Here is a 20838-nt window from a genome sequence, read left to right on the forward strand (position 1 = left end):
TTAGGAGGAGAATGTACTGCCAAAGCCAAGCTGCTACTCCTGAGAGGCCAGGGCACGTCACTTAGAGAAAATGTGTTGTATTGCTGCTTGAGATCTCAGTATTTGGGCAGAGTCCAGTTGTGTTTTAGCTTACAGTTTAAGTACTCAAATGTAATGGCTGTGATTATGGGCTTTCTCCTTTTGTGGTCTGGTATCGTTTTGTTCCTTACTGTCCAGTGTCACATTAGAGGCACAGGCTTATCAGCTACCTTATTGGATGAATGTCAAGTGTTCAGTTAGCTTTGTGTTGGTGAGGAAGAATATGGCAAAGTTTGTCTCCTGCTCTTCTTTTGTATCTGTAAAACTTGCAGAAATTCACCTAAGCAGGATCCTGCACAAGTAATCTGATGACTCAATACCAGGTTTTCCTGTATTACTCAAAAGGTACATGCTTCCAGAAAATATCAATTAAGTGCATTTCTCTGGATCCCTGCCATGAAGATTACACTATAGTGATATGTCTTCATGAAGGGTGAAGAGTATTGTTGCATCTAGCCTTTGTGTATGAGAAACATTAATAAAATATCTTGTTAATTAATGTTTGGAGATTGCTTACTCAGGGTTTCTTTTTTTCTTCTTTTTTTTTTATTTACTAAATAGACTTGGATTATCACTTGCTTTTGTCTTCAACTACTCCTACTTAATCCTATTGTCAAAGCCCAGAGTTCCTGCGGGAATCCAGTGACAGATGATGTAAATGACATTGCAAAATTGGTAAGTAGCTTTTATTTTAAATTATTCTTTATGTTAAACAATAATCAGTGGCTAATAGCACTTACATTTTTAAGCAAAGTTAGCAAAGTTGATAATAAATAAACAAATCTGTCAACATCTGTCACTTGATCAAAACCAAAACCTTTGTTGCAGAGAGTGGAGAATAGTTTCAGAGTTCACTGAAGAGATAACCTTCTTGACCAAGCTGGAGTATATGTACAGATGTGTTTTCCACCCTCTGAAAACCAAAAAAAATTTCAAAAATCTTACTTTCCTCAAATATTTTCTGGGATCAGATTACTTCCCATGCAGATGAAAGATTTGTCTTTGTGTTACTGATTTGTGGGGAGTAGACTGGCAGCAAACACAACTGAAATGAAGCAAAAGTTTTTTCCTTAGGTATATGGGAAACTTGTGCCATATATAAAAATAGCATGATATTAGACATCCTTGTAGCAGTCACAGTAATAACAATTGAAGGGCTCTTACAGCTTTTAGGTGTGAGAGGGTTACACTCATCATGTCTCTTTGTCTACTCGCTATGCCTAGAAGTTCAAGTCTGAAGGACTCACGAATTCGTAGAATAACTGAACTCATTTAAGTACCTTTTAGCTATTAATTAACTGAACACTTCATTAACCTGAAAACCTGCATCTCCTTGTGTGAAATCAGCTGGTATTTAACTCCAGTGAACTCAGTGATTATGCTAACTTTCAATAGTGCAGGATCTAACACCAAAGTTTTTAACAAATAATATATATTGAACACTTAACAAGCACACCTTTATATACTTGTTGACTTCAGCTGAAAATTATAGCTTAATTATAGAAAAATAGTTGCAATACCAGTATTAATAGTATCAAACACTTGGAGTCCCTTGCATTTGCTGCCAGTGCAGTGTTCTTGTTTTCTGTGGGCATTATTATATGCACATTCTATAGTCCTACTCAAATGATTAGTGCTTCACAGAGACTTAGACAGGCTGGAGACTTGGGTGGGGAAGAACCTGATGAAGTTTAACAAGGGCAAGTGTAGAGTTTTGCATTTGGGGAAGAAAAATGTCATGCACCTGTACAGGTTGGGGGCTGACCTGCTGGAGAGCAGTGTAGGTGAAAGGGATCTGGGGGTCCTGGTAGACAGGAGGATGACCATGAGCCAGCAATGTGCCCTTGTGGCCAAGAAGGCCAACGGCATCCTGGGGTGTATTAGAAAGGGTGTGGTTAGTAGGTCAAGAGAGGTTCTCCTCCCCCTCTATTCTGCATTGGTGAGGCCGCATCTGGAGTATTGTGTCCAGTTCTGGGCCCCTCAGTTCAAGAAGGACAGGGAACTGCTTGAAAGAGTCCAGCGCAGAGCCACAAAGATGATTAAGGGAGTGGAACATCTCCCTTATGAGGAAAGGCTGAGGGAGCTGGGTCTCTTTAGTTTGGAGAAAAGGAGACTGAGGGGTGACCTCATCAATGTTTACAAATACGTAAAGGGTGAGTGTCAAGAAGATGGAGTTAAGCTTTTTTCAGTGATGACCAGTGATAGGACAAGGAGTAATGGATACAAATTGGAGCACAGGAGGTTTAAGGTGAATATCAGAAAAAAAATTTTTACTGTGAGAGTGACAGAGCACTGGAACAGGCTGCCCAGAGAGGTTGTGGAGTCTCCTTCTCTGGAGACATTCAAAACCCGCCTGGACGCCTTCCTGTGTGATGTACTCTAGGTGACCCTGCTCTGGCAGGGGGGTTGGACTAGATGATCTTTCGAGGTCCCTTCCAACCCCTAGGATTCTATGATTCTATGATTTTATGATTAGTCCCTTTAGGTAGCATTTGAAAGTATTGCCATGTATTCAAGATAATATTTCATCTCTTGAAAGAGTATTAAACTTTTATTTAAACTTGTTGAAAGCACGACAGAATGACAAAGCTCCTGTGAGGGCTGGAGGAACTGTCTAGGACAGGGTTACCAATAACTTCTTGTCAATTATGTATCCTCAGAACAAACACTTCAACTTTCCCTTTAGTACAATTTAAACTTCCAGAATGTACAAATGCAGATTACAAAAATTTGCATGCAGCTTGAGCAATCCCACTTTGCTTTTGAGATAAATAATGAAAATCCCTAATGTCATAAAAATTAAGTTAGTCTTTCATTTGACTGTGACTTTTTGTGTCCTACATCTTCCTACATCGTGTTCCTACATCGTGTTCCTACATCGTGTTCCTACATCTTCCTCTTGACTAGTCCAGCAAGTGCAATTCTTGCACATTTCTCTGTAGCACTATGTTTCCATAGCCCCACCACTCCTCCACATCCCCACACATGTAGCGTGGTTGATAGTTCCCTCCTGTGTCCCCTAGGCATGACGCCTACCTGAGCAATGTTTCTGCTGCTGCCAAGCTTAAGCAGACTGGGGTAGGGCTGAGGTTCTCCAGCTGCTCCTCAGTGAGGATGCTGTACAGTGCTTCTCCGCACTTAAACACATACCTTCCAGATCTCTCTACCAAATGCAAAAAATGGGGTGAAGTTAACTAGCAAGTTCAAAGGTATTTTGATTTGGAGGAATAACAGAGACGTACAAAGCCTAGACACCTGGATTCTCTCTGTTTTAAGTTGTGCATCTGGGAATGTTTTGAAGAAAGTCTGTATCACTGTTTTGTCTGCGTTAACATTTGCATAGATTTTTAATACGGAAATAATTTCTGAAAAGCCACTTAAGAATAAGCAATGGAAATAAGTTTCATATCTTAAATTTAGCACAGGAACTCTTGGTTTCAGTTAAACTGACTATACGCTATTTAATATATATATGTGTGTGTGTGTGTGTGTGTGTATATATACACACACACATATATATGGACCAGAGACATCTACTAAGCCTAAACTACTGGAGAATAAATAAGGCATACTGTGCAGAGCCTGAAAATGTGGGTCATTTGCCTAATCAACTTTGTGTTGACTACTAAATTGAGGACAGATGTACGGTGTGACATGGTTTCAGTGGCATTAATCTGGATTTTCACTAGCTTCATACTAGACTCCTACCAGAAGCTAGAATCAGAAAGAAAGAGCAGATTCAGTAACATTAAGGTGCCTGAGCATTAATCAACCTAAGACCAAGCCAGACTGGTACCTGTTAATACATAAATTACTTATATGTTCTGTGCAAATAAATTTATTGAATTCTTTATAATTGTGTCATATGAAAAATGTGTCCTAAGTAAAATTATTTCAAAAAATCACTTGAACAATCATTTTTTGTTTGTTTGTTTTTAATAATGAGAACTTTAAAAGAGCGTAATTTCATACCTATAGGGAACGAAAGTATAGAGAGTATTCCTTCTGCATTACTAATAACTTGAACTCCTGCTTCTCTTTTAATGAAGATGTCTGGAGGGAAACACATTACTTGATGAACAATTGTTCTGTATTATGAAACTGTAATTGCAGCACCTGTCAATAAAGCCTGTCCCCATTGTTCTTTTCAGCACAGTAAGTAAGCAGAAAGCTGCATTGCTGTAATTGTGACTCTGATTTTGTATAAGAATTAAGAATCTGTTGTGTACAAGTGTGTTAAATAGGAACAACAAAGCTGCATATAAGTAGAATTTTCACTGATTATGTATAGAATATACCACATACTTTATTTCATCCATTAATGAAGTCTAAGACATGAAGTCTTCTTCCAGGATGTATTTATCTAAATTAAGTTTTGTTTTTTTTTTTCCTTGAATGTTGGAAGCCTAAACAATAGTCAGCATTTGCCGACCAGGTTGCTTGCTTGAGACATGATGTTTCAAACACTTTGCATTTTGCATCTTTGCTGTAAATGTGTACTCTTGGCAGCATTTTATATTTATTTTTAAATGGATCTAAGTCTCCTGAGTGAAAGGGTTATAAAAAAACAATCCAGTGTTGTTATCCTGCAAATAATCTGCCACTGTGGCTGTAAGAAGTGTGAAGGGAAATTGTTAGCATGTTGTCTTAAGCCAAATGATGAGGGTTTTATTAACTGCTTCATTAGCACATGAGATAGAGTAGATTGCAGAGATGATGGACAGAAAGTGGAAGCTCCTGCCGGAAAAGAAATGCCAAAGATGCAAAGAAGGGAGGTGCAAAGGCATTAAATAGGAAAGGGGAAGGAGGAAGAGAGAAGTGGGAGGTAGAAGTGGCAACCAAAAGGAAAATACGATTTTCCCATCATATGCCTCAGAGTAAAAAGAAATCACTGACAATTGTAAATGGTAATGTTTTACTTTAAGGACTTATTTTATCTTTGATCTGTGTATTAAAAAAATAATAAATATGTGTCTATGTTTGTCTCCTTAAAATTTTTAAAACAGTCACAAGAAAGAGAATTTCCAAGACCAATAGCCCTCATTTCAATGCACTTGACTGCAGAGACAGGTCATTTCATTTCTGTTCTGCTATTGTAATGAAAGGATAGTTTTTGGAACCCAAATTGCTTTTACAACATCCCTTTTTCATCCCCCTGTCTGTGTGACCATAATGAAATTTTGAAATGATATTTGGGTTCTGCAATGTTAACAGTGCTGTATTCAGACCTCTGTATGTCAAAAGGAATCTCACATTCCCGTCTGAGATTTTGTTACAACTGAGAATGTTGGTTTCATACAGATTTAAAGACATAAGTCTAGATTCCTTGTTCTTCACTTCTGAGAGCTTGATAGCATTTCTACAGCCACAGTCACTCACTAAATCAGAGAAATATTTTGTGGCATTTTAATTGGAATGCAGGGTTATTTTAGTTCTATACATTACTTTCCAAGATTAACAGTTAATGTTCTCTATAATAATCAAAACTGTTTTGTCTAAACCAAAGAAAGTCATGCAGGCAGGTGTTTCATTGCCCCCAGATTTGTCACTGTGTTTAAGAAGTTGAGTACAGGAACAAAAGAAAAAAAAGGCATTCTGCGACTCTGAAATTTTCAAGGGACAGTCCCTTTCCATCCCCCTTTGCTCAGGCATCTCAGAGCCCTGTTGTCCTCTGCCTTGTGTGACTCCTTCTTGGGAGCAGCAGCAGCAGCCAGGCATCCGGCACAGAGCAGGTACTGAGAGCCCTTTCACGACTTTCAGCATCATTTCAGCAGTTGAAAAGGAAGCTGGTTTTTTTTGGATAGTAGTCTTGGTTGCTAGTCTTCAAGAAAATTTCAAGATCCATTTTAGGAAAGCAAGACAGTACAAAATGCACAGATTTAGTACAAATATATCCTTCACTCTTACTCTGGGGGCTCTACCCTATTTTCCATGCGTGAGTTGGGAAGTCCAACTGGGACTCAAATATAGCTCCCTGGCTTTGACTAAGCTCCATCATTTACCATCAGCAGAGCATCTGGCATGTGGAGTTTAATCAATAAGACTTTAACAAGTTGTTTCGTCTTGAGGCAGGGCATATATTTTGAGTTTGACACCCTCCCCCCAATGATCTTCATTTTTAGTAGTAAATTCAAAAATATCTTTTCTGATTCACAGTCTGTCAAGGAGAAAAATATCTGAGGCTGAGCTGTATTCTCTGGCTTTGTTTGAGAAGCTATAAGAGCTCTTGGGCAGTTACATTTTTTTAACTGTGCTTGAAAAGTACTTGACAGGATCTGATGCCAGTAAAGTAGATTGTATACATAATGCATATAAATGCTTGTAGTGTTCACTGATTCAGAACAAATTTAATCTTCCAGTGACCTTTCTTAAAGAACGGTGCTTTTGCTGACATTGCTAAGTGTTGAGTCCCTCTACAGTGAGTACGGGAAACTTTGCACATACAGTGGCATCTTCACTATCTTTGCTGCTTGAAGTGCTACTAATTCTACCTCTCTAGGCACGCGAAGCAAACTGGAAAAGAAACTGGATTACCTATTTATATGTCACGATGTCAGGGTGTTTTTAGAGGAAAAAAAAGATACCAAAAAATGTGGGTGAGGATTTAAAATAAATCAAATGCTCTAAAGAAAGAATAAATGTACTTCGATATTTTCCACTATTTGTTGTATCTTAAATCTATTCCCCAAAAGGCCAAGTAAATAGAAATTGATAGGATTTTAGCATCACATTTTCAGCTGCTGCTTTGGGAATGCATAGGTATTAAAAGAAAAAAGAAAATTGATCTACAGAAAGGAAATTATCAGGATCATTTGTATAAAATTTGGGGGTTTTATGCTGTGGGAGAAACGTAGATGTCACTGAACTGAAGGACTGTGGTTCAGACCACACTGTAAGTAAAAACAATGTTAGGAATTTATTAGGGACTGACTCTGCGTAAGTATTGTCCTTGATCCTTTCTAGAACCGTAACATTTTGAAATTTCTTTTTTTTATTTTGAATTGAAAGAAAAATTTAATGAACAAAACATTCTGTTGTATCAACCAAATATTACCTAGAAGCTGCACAGAAAAAAAAAAAAAAAAATCCTGTGCGGTTGCTATAGCAGCAGAATCAGAAGCCATACCAGAATTATCATTAACCCTAAGAAGTAGAAATGCTTTGCTGAACAAAGTACAGATTCTGGTTCTCTAAGGGAATTACGCGTGTACTTATAGTCTCTGCGCTAAATGAAATTAAAACCAGGATGAGAAATATCAATTGAATATTTCACTGATACAAAACAATATCAATTTACCCTATCACTGAGAATAATAGTATTGTTAAACCTTTTCAAAAAGTACTTCAAGAAATTGTTTGTCATGGCAGCATCTCCTTCTTCATCTCCCTACTCAACACATTCCCCAGATGATCAACCATGTCTAACAGTAGTGTTGGATACGGTCTGTGGGAAGTTTTATTGTATGATTCAGTGAGAACCTTATTCCACACCCCATACTCATCCACACCTGCAGAGCTGTGCTCAGCTTACATGTGCGGAAGCTCTCCTTTGCCCCAGGACATTGCTGTGATATAATTATATTGCTCATCATTAGTAAGAGGCACAGCTTCAAAACTGAAGTTGTGCTCAAGTGTTTTTCTGTCCTGGTACCTAACTAAGGACAAGACAGGCAAGTATTTCTGTAGGTTCAAAATGCTTGCTGAAGTTGGAATTTATTTGAAGGGAAAAGGCTTAATGTTCCACTGTTCAGGGTGGTTGGGGTTACATACAAATTGTCCTGTAAACATGTGTTTCTGCAGTAATTAATAACTTCAGATCACTTCTCACCATATTACTGACTTTAATTCAGCTGGGAATTGATAGGATTGAACATGTTTGGGGAACGTTACCGGGGTGTGGAAATACGCTTTACTTGTGAGCCGATAAGAGTCAGTAGCAGTTGCACGGAAACCTGAGTGTGTAATAAGCTTTTGCCCCTGGTAGGTTACTGAAAATTTGTGTTGAACGTTTGATAGATTTTGTTGAATACAGTGATGGAAATTAAGACTTACTTTGTGTAGTCAGTGATAACATTTTTATTATCTGTTTATTGTAGGTTGGAAATCTCCCAAATGATTATATGATAACCCTTAAATATGTCCCGAAGATGGATAGTCTGGTATGTACAACCACTTCAAGTTAATCCCAATAAAATAGCCCACTGGAACCAGTCATGGCTGTAGCATTTTAGACCTAGTCCTATAGTTTAGTAGGATACAGTTAAATGACAGTTATTTCATTTCTCATCTGCTTCACAAGTACTCATATAGAAGAAATGTAGAGAGATTCTTAAAACTTTTTTAGTTAGAAGAATCTTATTAAAATATTTCTTCCTATTAATTTTACTAACACTTTATTTGGAAAAAGTCAAACTGTAATATTATTTCATCATGTCAGTTGAAAATTGTTGCTTTCTTAAACAACTAGTTTCTTTCTAATGGTACTTTGAAGTTTACTGTAGTATGTCTTTCTCATTTAAGCCAGTGGACACACCATTAAAGCACAATAAATACTGAGTAGCCAATGAAGTGAACCCTAAGTTCGGCAAATGATAGTGTCAGTAACTAAACAAACCAGTAGGAAGTGAGGCCATTATTTCATTCAGACATGCTTTGAACTAATCTTTCTGTATAATCCCATAGTTACTATATAGTGATACTTTCAAATAAACATAATCGACCTCCTTTAATATTTTATAACATTTTGTATTTACAACTTTGCTGTATTATCTTATTGCTTATTCTATAAAGTTGTTTTGATGTCTTTTCTTAATTAAAAAATCAATAGATTAAGAATAAAGCATTGAGAATGCTCTCTTGGTTGTTGCACACACTGCAACAAGAGGGAAAGAAGGAGAAAAGGTGAAAGCAGGTATTATGCTGAATGCTATACTGTGCTATATTTTTAATGAAAGAAAAAAAGTAGGAAAAGGACTAGTTTGTCAGTTAAACTGAACAATACTTTTACTGTATTCAGAGGGAATCATTGTACACATATCAGAAGTTGGAAATCATCTGCTGGATGTAAGAAGCTGTGTTTGTGTCTGTACGGAGTTTTCAGTATGAAAATCCACTTTGTATATGATACACATATAAAAGTGCATCCTATCCTACAACATTGTAGCAAATCTGGCAATATTCCCTATTGATATTGGAGAATGATGCCAGAAGTAACATTCTCTCAGTCCTGAACAACACAAATTAAGAAGATGGTTGGAGGAAAAGGAGGCTGTGAGATAGTGAAAGGCCCTGAGCTTTGAGGTTATGAAGTATGGCAGATCTGGCAGCACTCTTAGGAGTTTTGTTGGAAGCTCAAGGCTTCTACTAAGACTAGAGTACTTTATAAAATCCAGTTTAAACTTGATTCCTTAGACAGAAAAACTCTGCAGAATAAATGCTATGGAAGTTGGGTGCTATATCCTACATAATATAATTAAAACTAATGGAAAAATTTCCATTTCTGAAGATAGCCCATTTCCAGAGAAAAAGGAAGTGAGACTGGCTGCTACCATCCCCTGGCTGCAGAGTGTTTTGAAATTCTATTTTGGTGCCTGATGTGGTGAGATTCATGTCTGTGATGGATAGCTGTAGCCTGAGTGCTGATCCTCAGCCTCCAGGATAAGCACAGCAGCTGATGGGGGAGAGCTGGGCTGGATAAGGGATTGTTCTCTCTGCTACACTCCTGAGGAGGTTGGCACTGCAGCTCAGAGAATGCCAGGGAGCCTGCTTGAGCAATGAGGCCTGGTTGTTCTCACTGCTTAACTCTTATGTCACTCCATGGTTCAGTTTTGGCTGCCAGTATGCAGTTTCTTTTCTACAGTTTAAATGCCATGTCACCTTGCTGCATCATATCCAGAAACTTAGATCCAGTTTACTTTTACAATGAGCAGCCAAGAAATAAATAGGAGGAAGAGAAGTTCAGAGCCAGTATTTCCATATTCCCTTTGCTTGTATGGCACTTTCAGTCGTGGGGATGAAGGGTGCAGCTCTTGGCCACAAGCCTTTGCAGAAGGAAGTATTCAGAGGTATTCACATTCCACTTAGACAAATTCCTCTCAGGGGATTTCAGGTTGTTTTACACATACCTCAACAAAGGCTAGCTGAATAACTAGGTTTTGCTCTGGGTTCTGCAAGGTCCCTGCAAGCTGGGAAGACCCAGCTTTGAGTGAGTGTTCTTTGTTCAGCTCTGAAAATGATTTAAATGGTGCTCTGCAATTATTTTTTTTCAATACATTTCGATCTTCACTGAATGCCTAAAGTGGGAAATGTACTCAAGGTGGCAACTCTCAAATGTAGATGACTAGAGGTAGGAAGGCAGGGTGAACGCAAAGCAGATGGGAAGCTAGTGTAGTGCACGTAACGGGAACAGACTGACCCGATCCATTAACCAGAAGGGTTGTTGCATTATGCACTAGCTCAAGGCATCTGAGTGGCTTTAAAAGTAGTCTCACATAGAGTGAACTGTGTAGTCTAACCTGAAGGTTAAAAGGCAAATATGACAGCAGCGGGGGCTGAACTCAGAACATGAGATAAACTTTAAACTTTTAGATAGATGTAGAAAGAAAAAGTTAAATTAGGACTACATGCAAGTACAAGGGAAATCAGGTATGCAGCTGCCCTAAAACATAAATCTTGGTCAAAGTTTACACAAAAAAACAGAGTTAAACCTCCATTTCTCCTTACAAATAACATCACGTTTCTCAATTTTGATAATTTAATCCCTCTGTTTGGTCGGCATTGAGATAGCAAATGATTGCACAGCTTGATGTTACTGAGAAGATAACTTGAAGCTCTCAAGAAATACAGCTTTGTAGGTCAGAACAGTTCAGTCAGAGGAGACTCCCACATACGTGCTAAACCGCGGGAGCGGCAAAATAGATTCCCTGCTGGAATCACCAAATGCTCTCTAGGAAAAGTGGCAAGCTTTTGCTAGTCCCTGCCAGAGTAGAATGCACTCCCACGAAACCTCAGAGGAAAAGGGTTTCCAGGATTGCAGTTCAGGGAAGCACGGAAGTTCTGTGTCTGTGTCCCTATAAGAGGGTATAGGAAAATGCATTGTCTGTCTTGTGAGGGCAGTGGGAGATGGCACAACACATGCTGCTTGAACAGAGTGTGTATCAACAAGCTGCCTCTGATTTATTTGCTTCTGCCTCTCTTCTCCTTGAAAGACTAAGGGAGAAGCAGAGAATCAAGCCAAGCACCACCCATTTCACTTTTTTGTTTCATTCTTTTTAAGTCATTGTTGAGGTAATTACAGAAGGTGATAATACAGACTTGCCATTTGTTATCAGTGTGGAAAGAGCTGTAAACAAAAGTGAAAAGTCAGATGACTTTTAACAATCTATTTATGTTCAGTTCCCTAAGCTTGGAAGCCTAATAGTCTGGTTAGTCTTCAAAAGCATGAAGTGGTTTTTTCCTTGTCAGAAACCTTTACATATCAAGGCAGAACAACACCTGCATCATTGAGAAAGTATTATTTTGCCACTTTAGTGGCAAAAGTCTGAAGGTAGATACCTAAAGGTATCTAGATATCTAAAGGTAGATATCTAAATGTAGATACCTATCTAAAGGATTAAGTCTAAAGGTAGATACATTGCCAGATAATTACTGTGCATTGCAGAAGATGAAGTGGATGGATTCAGTGGATGCTGCCCCCTCTGTTTTAGTGATACTGAGGGCACTTAGGCTTTGCTGGGCCAAGATCTTCATAGCTGGCAGGCTGTAATGATACTGAGACATTTTCAACCACTGAAAAAGTAGCCTAACATATGGAATAAATGTCCATAACATTTACCATTAAAAATTCAGCATTTATTGGGAAGGGATTTCCAGGTACATGTTGCAGCATGACCAGTGAATTACATGTATTTTTGATGACCATATTAAGTCAGGCTTTTTCCTGGGCTGGGTGGCTTTTTTATTTACCTGACTACTGTTATGTAAATAAAAGGAAAATAGGATAGTGACTCCCTGTAAGGCAGCAAGATGAATTACCAAGTTTCAGTCAGGTGATCATCTGTACAAACTTTGTCTGCAAACTAATGACATAGGTGTCTGTGAAAGGATTTGAACTCTAATCCAATGGCACAGATGTGGCAGATACCATGACAGGCTCTGCAGAACCCTTTTGTTGGCAAAAACACAGGAAAAGAAAGACACCTAGGTCTAGAATTTTTTGTCAGTAATAGCATTTAGTGAAAAAGCTGAAGAGGAGTTAACTCAACTAACTAGTTTAAAGGTAGGTAAAAGCACACATGGAATTAATGCAAAATGTTTACGGAAACCTTTCTCAGAAAATAATTAAATCAAGGATCTTTGGGTTTAACAGAATCATGTAGGGTAATGAAAAAATGAAAACCGCGATCAGTTTAAAGAAAGTCTGGAGAAAATTGTTAAAGCAGTAGTTATTAAAAAAAATAAAAATAGGTTAAGCGTAGAAACATGGAAGAGTGTTCATAGTTTTACATCCCAAGGCTCAAATTCTCAACAGACTGATACTTAGCATTCATTAAGAATTTAATGAGGGGATGGCACTTAACAGGCAACCATAAATATGTCAGTATCAGTGAGAATAGAATTTTACCAAAAGGTCTGAAGAGAAAGTTGGCCACACTAAAGAAGATGAATTTTAATTTAATTTAGACTTTCAAGATAATTTAAATCAGAAAGAACAATCCAATCTACTTTTGCACATTTTGTTGCTTAACCAGTTTTTGCAAAAGTCTGATACTTAATCTTCCTCTTTGTTTCTGTTTTTATCCCCTGACAGCCTAATCACTGTTGGTTGTATTTGATGGTGCCTGAATTTTCAAAGAGTCTACATAATCTTCTCCAGAAGTTTTCGGATATTTCAGATATGTCTGATGTTTTAAGCAACTATTCAATCATCAATAATCTCACAAGGATAATTAATGATCTTATGGCATGTCTAGCTTTTGACAAAAATAAGGTAATCTAATACAGAGTTTCTGCTTTTATGCTGGATGTTTCTATTTGAACTTTCTGTTGCACAGTACTCAGTAATAGTTTAAAAATTTCCACAGCTTCATTAGATTTGTTATAATTTCTATTCCTGTATATCTGAAATCTTTCTTTGTTTAGAAATGCACTGAATACATTGTGCTAATGTTGGCTAGCCCTTATCTCCTGTTTCAACAAAAAATGGCTTACAAGGAATTACAGTATATACAAAGACCTGTATACAGTTATTTAAGTAGTCAAAAATGTAATCACCATCCTTAAAGATAATTAATTAATTCTGGTTGGTTTGAAACAGGCAGAAATCTTCCTTGTGCATCCAGCCTAAATTAATCATGTTGCTAGTGATCCTAATGTAGATTAAAGATGTTGTGGCTGAAGCTGTTAATATACTCTTCTTTTATATGTCAATGTGTGGGGCTCTGAAAGCTTCATCATGGCTCAATGAACTTTTCTATACAAAGACACAGCAAAGACACATCGGCCTGTTTCCATGTGTTTCTGGATGCCAACAGCAGCTGGAAGGATTCCAGGAGTCTCACTCAAGAGACATCTGATTCTCTTGGATGAAAATGATGGGGGAAAATTAACTTTCTAATTCCTTGCCCAGATCTAAACACTCTATCACTAATTTATTTATTTATCACTAATTTCTTTGTTTGAACAGAACAAAATAGCCAAAATCCGTCATGTTCTTTAGGGCAAGAATTTCATCTGCTGTATACATGGGGTTTTTTTTCAAGACCTTAGCTGTTGTACTTGCACCCTTTTAACATCAAGAATGAATCAAACAGGCTAAAGTACTAAATTTCTTTTAAAGTGGCATAACTTTGTAGCCTTCTGATATATATAGGCATGATATTTCTGAGAGTATTTAAACATTCACTGCCTTTCCATTTCAAACTGAATTCTGTCCAATCTTCAATATATCTCCTTTTTGTTTTGTTGTTGTTGTTGGATTTTTTTTTCTATTCTTGTCCTGATGAGTCAAAGCACTCAGTTGGGATGTGGTTGGGGAAGAAGAATTTTATATAAAGCAAAATTAAATATCCTGTAATACAGATAAACAACTAGCTATTAATTTCCGCAGAGAAGAATGATCTTAGGTCTAGTACTTTCAGCATTAAATAATTTTGGAGCCAAAACTAGGAAGTTTTCTTTAGTACATATTTAACCCATATTCTTACCACTGCCCTTCTTTTTGGAAGTTCAGAGTAACCCCAGCCCAAATTCAACACTCTGACATAAGGAACAGTTGTTATGAAAAAGTAAGTCAGGTAAAACTTAAAAAAAAAATATATATAACCGTCAATGACCTTGACATGGACTTCAGTCTTGTTTAGTCTGGCCTAGCACATTTGTCTGTTAAAACTCAGAATAATTTGGCTTCCTTGTTTATAGTCCTGCTCTTACTTTTAGGTACATTATCAGGGATCTCGGCCTGCTTCTGCACAGTAGTATATCCCCACTATTGTATTCTGTTCCCTGTACTCACATGACAATAGCTATGATTACATTGTCTTCCTATGTTCAGATTAAAAGGATCATGTGGAACACTGCAAAGTAATGAGAAATGAAGGTAATTTTTTTAATGAGGGAAAGCAAAAATAAAGTCTTAATTTTCAGCATTGTATGGGAGACTGCCTTTAATTCCTTGGCAACTTTACAAAATTCAATTAATAATTTATTTCTATTTGCAAAGCTAACTTGAAATTCTCAGGTCAGAGGGCTTGTATGTTTTATGAAGATTTTATGCAGCAAATTTGGTTTTCTGCAGGTTAAAAATTTAAACTATTTTGTTTCATCTTTGGATATTTTTATCATCTGTTGAGGTGCTGAAATGAGCATCTCTCCTGACGTTCTTTCAAGCTGAGTTCTATATTTCACCCTAGGATTTTGTAAAAGAAAATGGTCACCTTTATGAAGAAGGTCATTTCATTCCTGAGGATTTTTTTAGGCACTTTAATACTACCATTGAAGTCTACAAGGAATCTGCAGACATATTGGATAAGAATGACTGCATTCTGCCTTCAACAGTAGAAACACCAGAGAATGGTAAGATGGCTCTCATTTTGGGAAACAGAATCTAAGTAGATGTAAATGGATGATTTTCCTTTTATTTCAGAGATGTGAAGGATCTGATGCTGTATCTCCATGTCTCCTTTTTAGTGCCAGTTGAAATTACTACCAACACCAATGCTTTTATTTCTGGTCTTAAGTATTAAGTTCTATCTGGCAGTAAAACTAGTGCCATTGTTTCTAGTGACACAGATCCTTAATGTAATTCAAATAACCTCACAATACTCTGCTCTGTTTCTTTTAATCCCAAATATATCCTGGATTGTCCTTTTACATTTTTCTTCTTCTTATCTTCTATTAATGCTCTATTTAACTTTTTTAAGGCAGTAAAGGAGTGTAAGATGGCACTACTGAAAGGACAGGAAGCTAGGGCAAATTGTAAATTGCAGCAGTTTCAAGTCACCTCAGTATTCATCCCACCCCTCCTGAAAAGACCATGTTTACTTAATTTAAAAAATTTAACAAACCTCAAGCCAGGTTCCTGCAGTTCATTCTCATCCTTCCAGTAAATGGAGGTTTTGTATTCTCTTTTCTTTTACCCTCTCTAGTGACAGCTATTAGCTTTTTAATTAGGGCAACATAGCCAGTTGCATAGTTACACTACTAGTAACTAAAAGTAGATCAATGCCATAACCTAAGAACTTGTTTAAAGCAATTGCTTTAACAGAACTCAGTAGCAGCTCAGAGTGTAGACGCATCTGCCTCTTAATAACACCACCTTTTTTGGTTCAATCCACTTTATAAACAGCCCTGTAGCCAGAGTTTTAAAACAGCCCTATAGCCACATCAGAGTAGCTCTATAGCCCATTGTCTTATATAGAGGAAACTGTATTTTAAGTTACATAATGCTGACATGCTCATTTTCTATTTAGATTCCAGAGTCGCTGTCACAAAAACATTTTTGTTTCCTCCTGTTGCTGCCAGCTCCCTTAGGAATGACAGCATTGGCAGTAACACTAGCAGTAACAGTAAGTACAAGTGATTGAAATAATATATGTGTCTCCATTTTGTTCTGGTAGCTGGTTGTTATGAGAGCTCAGAGGAAAAGATTGTCATTAATTGTGCAAATTAATGGAAAATTGCTTGTGCCTGATGGTGTGCCATGTGTTTTTCAGCTGTCATACCAAAATGCAATGAACTTATCTAATCAAATTTTAGAGATGCTATCAAGTTACAATGATGTGACAGCTCTCTACAACTTGGAGAGGGCAAATCTCTTAGTTTTGGCTGTCATGAGGTCTCACTTATCATATGGCCTCAGCAAACTTGTCTGTCCCAGACACCTCATTTTAACTCTCAGAAAAGGAAGTTGCTCAAAGCGATCCAGAATAGCTGCCCAAAATCTGGCCCAAATTACTCACATGGAAAAAGAGGTTGCCTGTACGTTGCATTTTGAGAGTACTGTCAAGCTTGACACCAAACCTGAAGACACTCCTTATGTTTGCTTGCTGTCGGTTGTAGTAAGGCCAGCTCCACAGGCAGCATGCTTTTGGTTAAGGTCCAGTACAAAATCAGTACACTTTTGGCAGGCTGTAATCTTCTCTCTGGCATGACCATCTCCTTGTTTCTCATCTGTCTTGGTCAGTGTATTACATGGCTGGCCACTGACAGATAAGAGGGCCTGGAATTGTTGCTGCAAGACCCTCAACATTTTCTGTCATAAAGTCAGACTATATGACTCTGAGGTTAGGAGAAACAGTGAAGTTTCAGGAGCTTTTAGTGACATCATGTACAACAAGGTGAATACTCTCTGGAAATTTCCATGTGAGCAAAAGAAGGAGGTTTTCCTTAGAGGTTCCTGAAATGGTGATTAAAGCCTAACCCTGTTGCTGTTTCCCTTGTTGCTGTTCCCTGGACACATCAGGATGACAATGTGTATCTCTTTTACAATTTCCTGCTTTCATTTCACAAGAATCAATGTTATCTAAATGTATGATGATATTTGTGGCTTGTGCTCTTTGTGCTTAAAAAAACATGGGCAAGGAGACAGCCAGATGTAGCCCGGTGGGCACAATGGTAGCTCCTGACGGTGGGACAGATACTACTAAGATCTGCTTTCTTCTCATCCTGCTTCTATTGGGAATGTATAATGTAGTTATTCTCTAGGTTTTTATCACCGTGCAAGCTACCACTTAGTTGGCTCACAGCTACAATCAGATTTGAAGCCCTTCCTGATTGCTTTCTAATTAAGAGAAGGTCTTAAGTCATCATTCTGCAGAACCCTCTTGAGTAGAAGGTTGGAACAAAAACTGCCTTTGACTCCTGGCTGCCAGCCTGCCTTACTGGAAAAGAGAGATCTCACTGCCATAAATTCCTTGCCAAGAGGTCACAGAGCTGGCAACAAATAACCTGATGAGCCCAGGGCCAATTATGAGGCACCAGGAGGGGACTAAAGAGTGCATTCCTGTCTCTCTCAGATCTGAATATGTGATATTTTTTGCTGTTGCTGCTAGAGGAAGAATATTAAGCAGCCTGAAGCCATGAGAATGGACTGAGGACCCAAAAGAAAGACAGATTACAGGAGCAGTTCAGATGAAAGGAGTTTGATCCAGTACAGTAATAGGAGGAACACTGGGCAGTGCAGCAGCATGTGGCACCTGTGTCTATACTGTGGAGGGGAGTACAGGATCAGGTTTATTAATCTTGTTTTATAACTGGAAGTGGTAATCAAGTAGGAAAAAAGCCTAATTAAAATAATGCAGTCAAAGAAACTGATTGGCTGGCCATATGCTGTACAGGTGTGTTTTAACTTATTATCATTCTCTTAAGCAATTTATTGGAAAATTGGATATCAGTTAACACCCTTATGTAGAAATGACATGAGGACTTTATGTCTGGGGCTGTGGACAGTTTGAACTCGTAATCAGATTAAATTACATTAACTTGGACACTGGATGCTGACTGGCTACACTTCAGTTGTTTGGGAGTTTTTTGCAGGGAGGACCTGTGGCATCTTTATTGGCATCTCTGTTTTTACCCTGTGAAAATGCTCCTCAGTACAGATTTTAGTTTTGTTTTGGCTTTATTGCTGAGCAAGTTTGCTCTTTTAGTTAGTTAATCCCTACCTTGGAAGGAACAATGGTGAATAAACATCATTACATCCCATGTGAAGACTCCCCAACACAGGGGACCCTGTCTGCTGGTTTCAGGATTGTTCTCAGAACTGCACCACTAGATTCAAATTTCAAAAAGGAAAACATTTGGAGAAAAGGTGAAATCTGAAAAAAGCATCTCCAGACACAAACTACTGCAATTTTTTTTTTTTTAATTACCTTCTTTAATATTAAACTGTTTCAAATTGAGCTATTTAAAATTAATGGTTTCTAGACCATTTAGAAGCATTCACTGCTTGCAAAAGAAGCCGTCCAGATTAGTAGTAAATTCTGAATCTGTTAATAAAGTCTGTGTAGTCAGGTGAGCTGAACTGCTCTTAATTCTAAATACAAATTAAACAAACCTGAAGTGTATAATCTAATAAAATAATTTGCAAAATAATCATAATAGAAATTGTACATAATGCAAATTAGCTAAATTACATTTTGTCCGTGTTGCTACATTTTTGAAAGGGCCATGTTCCATGACTTCATTGTTATTACACAACAATAAATTAAGCTACTATTATAGAGTAGAATCTACCAAAATCTACAACAGTCTTATTGCAACTAAGTATAAAATGGATCAATAATAGTGTTCAATTTTTTATTTTTTTTTTAATAGCAGTAGAATAATAGAATCACTTAGATCATCCAATCCAACCTTTAATAGTGTAGGTTTTATTCTTGTAATACTGAATTTAGATCTGTGTTAAGTTCCCACTCCATCCTTTCCCCCACAAAGTTCTCAGACACCACACCCCACCCACCCCAATTTATTTAGTCTGATTTGTTTTCTTCTCTTTCTGTCACATGAATATAGTTCAATTGAAATTCCGATTAACTGTTTAATTCTCAGTCTCATTGATAATTCTCTGGATTATACCTTAGATAGCCTAGAGAATTCACATGAGATTGTTCCTATGTAAAGAACAAGGGTGAGGACAAGAATCCTGATGTCTTCTTTCAGTGTTTCAGTCAAACAATAACTAGTAGCGTTTTGTTTGGTTGGTTTTGGTTTGTTTTTTTTTTCCCACCAGGTGAATCTCATGTTACTAGATAAAAGCTTAAACTTAGTAGCTGTTACTAGCATGTCTCACTCAATGTAGTGCCATAGTAATATGTATATTTTCCTGGGAAGTTCACTGTTGCTTTCTTCTATTTTTACCTATAATTTCCTCATAATAATTTCGTTTTATTATTCAGTACTGAACAGCTTAAAGAACATGTAAATACAGAGATCTCTCTAAATGTTTTTAGAAAGAAGGCCTACTTTTATAATTAAGCAAAGAATACCATAGTTCAGTTCTGTAATTGCACAACAATTTGAAAATATTCACCCATGGCTTAATGCAATTGGTGTTTCCTTCTGTGCCTTTGTTCCTTTGTACCAACTTTGTAGTTGATGGGAAGCCCTAATGAACAGGTGAGAGTTGCTCTGAATTTTTATAGATAAGATCTTGTGGTAATTGCGTTGGAGCTGAGCAGAGGTAAAGTGAAAATTCCTTTGAGACATATATGGCAAAAAAATCAAGTCAGTGCTTTGAATCATAATTGGTTGCTAAACCTACACACATGGCTCAAGGTGGAGAGCAGCTCAACTTCATTGTGTAGCTGAGTGGCTTTTAATGTAAATACATTTTGCTCACAACTTAATATCCCAATGTCCATTAAGTCAGTATCTAAGTCTACATTACATGAGCACACTTCCTAAGGGTTTCTTTCAGAAAGTGCAGTACGAAGCTCTCAGAGGTGGTGGCCTGCTTCTACTCCCCTTTTGCACCTTGCCGGATAGAGTCTATTTTAAGTTAATAATATACTAATTGCAAAGCTGGCAGTTCTTCTTGCTTTGCCTGAGAAGTTCATAAAGTTACCGATACACCTGTTTCCTCCTAATACTTCTCTGCCTTTACAACTGCTGGGAGTGAGAATCTTTCTTTATAGAGCTTGAAAGTTTCTAACAGAGGAAAAAATCCCCATGGAAGGTATAAAAACCAATCAGCAGCCAGCTTGGCTTCTAAATTTCCCTTTTCTACATTAGGACACAGCTCCCTAGGAAGTTCTCCAGGCCAAAAATTTTCCAACCCATTCTTGTTTAGATGTTGCAATAAGTAAAAGGCATATGAAGAAACCTGCCATGACTCATTTAAATCTCTCCTGATCTTTCAAGAGCCTTTTTTCTGGACTTGAAAATGAGTCTAAATAATCTGTTTTTGCTTGCTTTTTAAGGTAATTTTGGGTTACTTAACTTTCAAATTAGTTCACACATGATCAAATTTTGAAAAAAAAAATCTGGTTTAATTTTTTAAATTTACATTGGAAGGGTGTCACTATTTGACTATATTTAGGTTCTGTCCCTGTGTTGCAAGTCCCCACCTGGAAAGCTGATTATGTATTCTCTTCAGTTTTCCAGAGGTGCTGAAGAAAGCATTGGCATTTATGATACATTCTCCAAAATAGTATTTTTCCACTTTATGATACTCATTGTAAAGGGAGCTCTTCTGTTGTCTAAGATTCTTTAAAGTTTGTGAAGAATGGTAAAAATGTCAGTGCTAGAATATCACTGATCACC

The 20838-nt window shown here is 37.4% G+C and overlaps 1 protein-coding gene across 1 annotated transcript in view; it reads left to right on the forward strand.

The window, feature by feature from the left end:
• The window catches only part of KITLG (KIT ligand), a 54418-nt gene that overhangs the window by 24147 nt on the left and 9433 nt on the right, over positions 1-20838 (forward strand). Inside the window, exons 2-6 of the mRNA XM_051644036.1 lie at positions 640-753; positions 8175-8237; positions 12887-13066; positions 14988-15150; positions 16047-16142. Of these exons, the coding sequence (XP_051499996.1) occupies positions 640-753; positions 8175-8237; positions 12887-13066; positions 14988-15150; positions 16047-16142 (616 nt within the window). The remainder of the gene's footprint in view (positions 1-639; positions 754-8174; positions 8238-12886; positions 13067-14987; positions 15151-16046; positions 16143-20838) is intronic.

Source organism: Apus apus, chromosome 1 (genome assembly GCF_020740795.1).
Source record: "Apus apus isolate bApuApu2 chromosome 1, bApuApu2.pri.cur, whole genome shotgun sequence".
NCBI lineage: Eukaryota > Metazoa > Chordata > Aves > Apodiformes > Apodidae > Apus > Apus apus.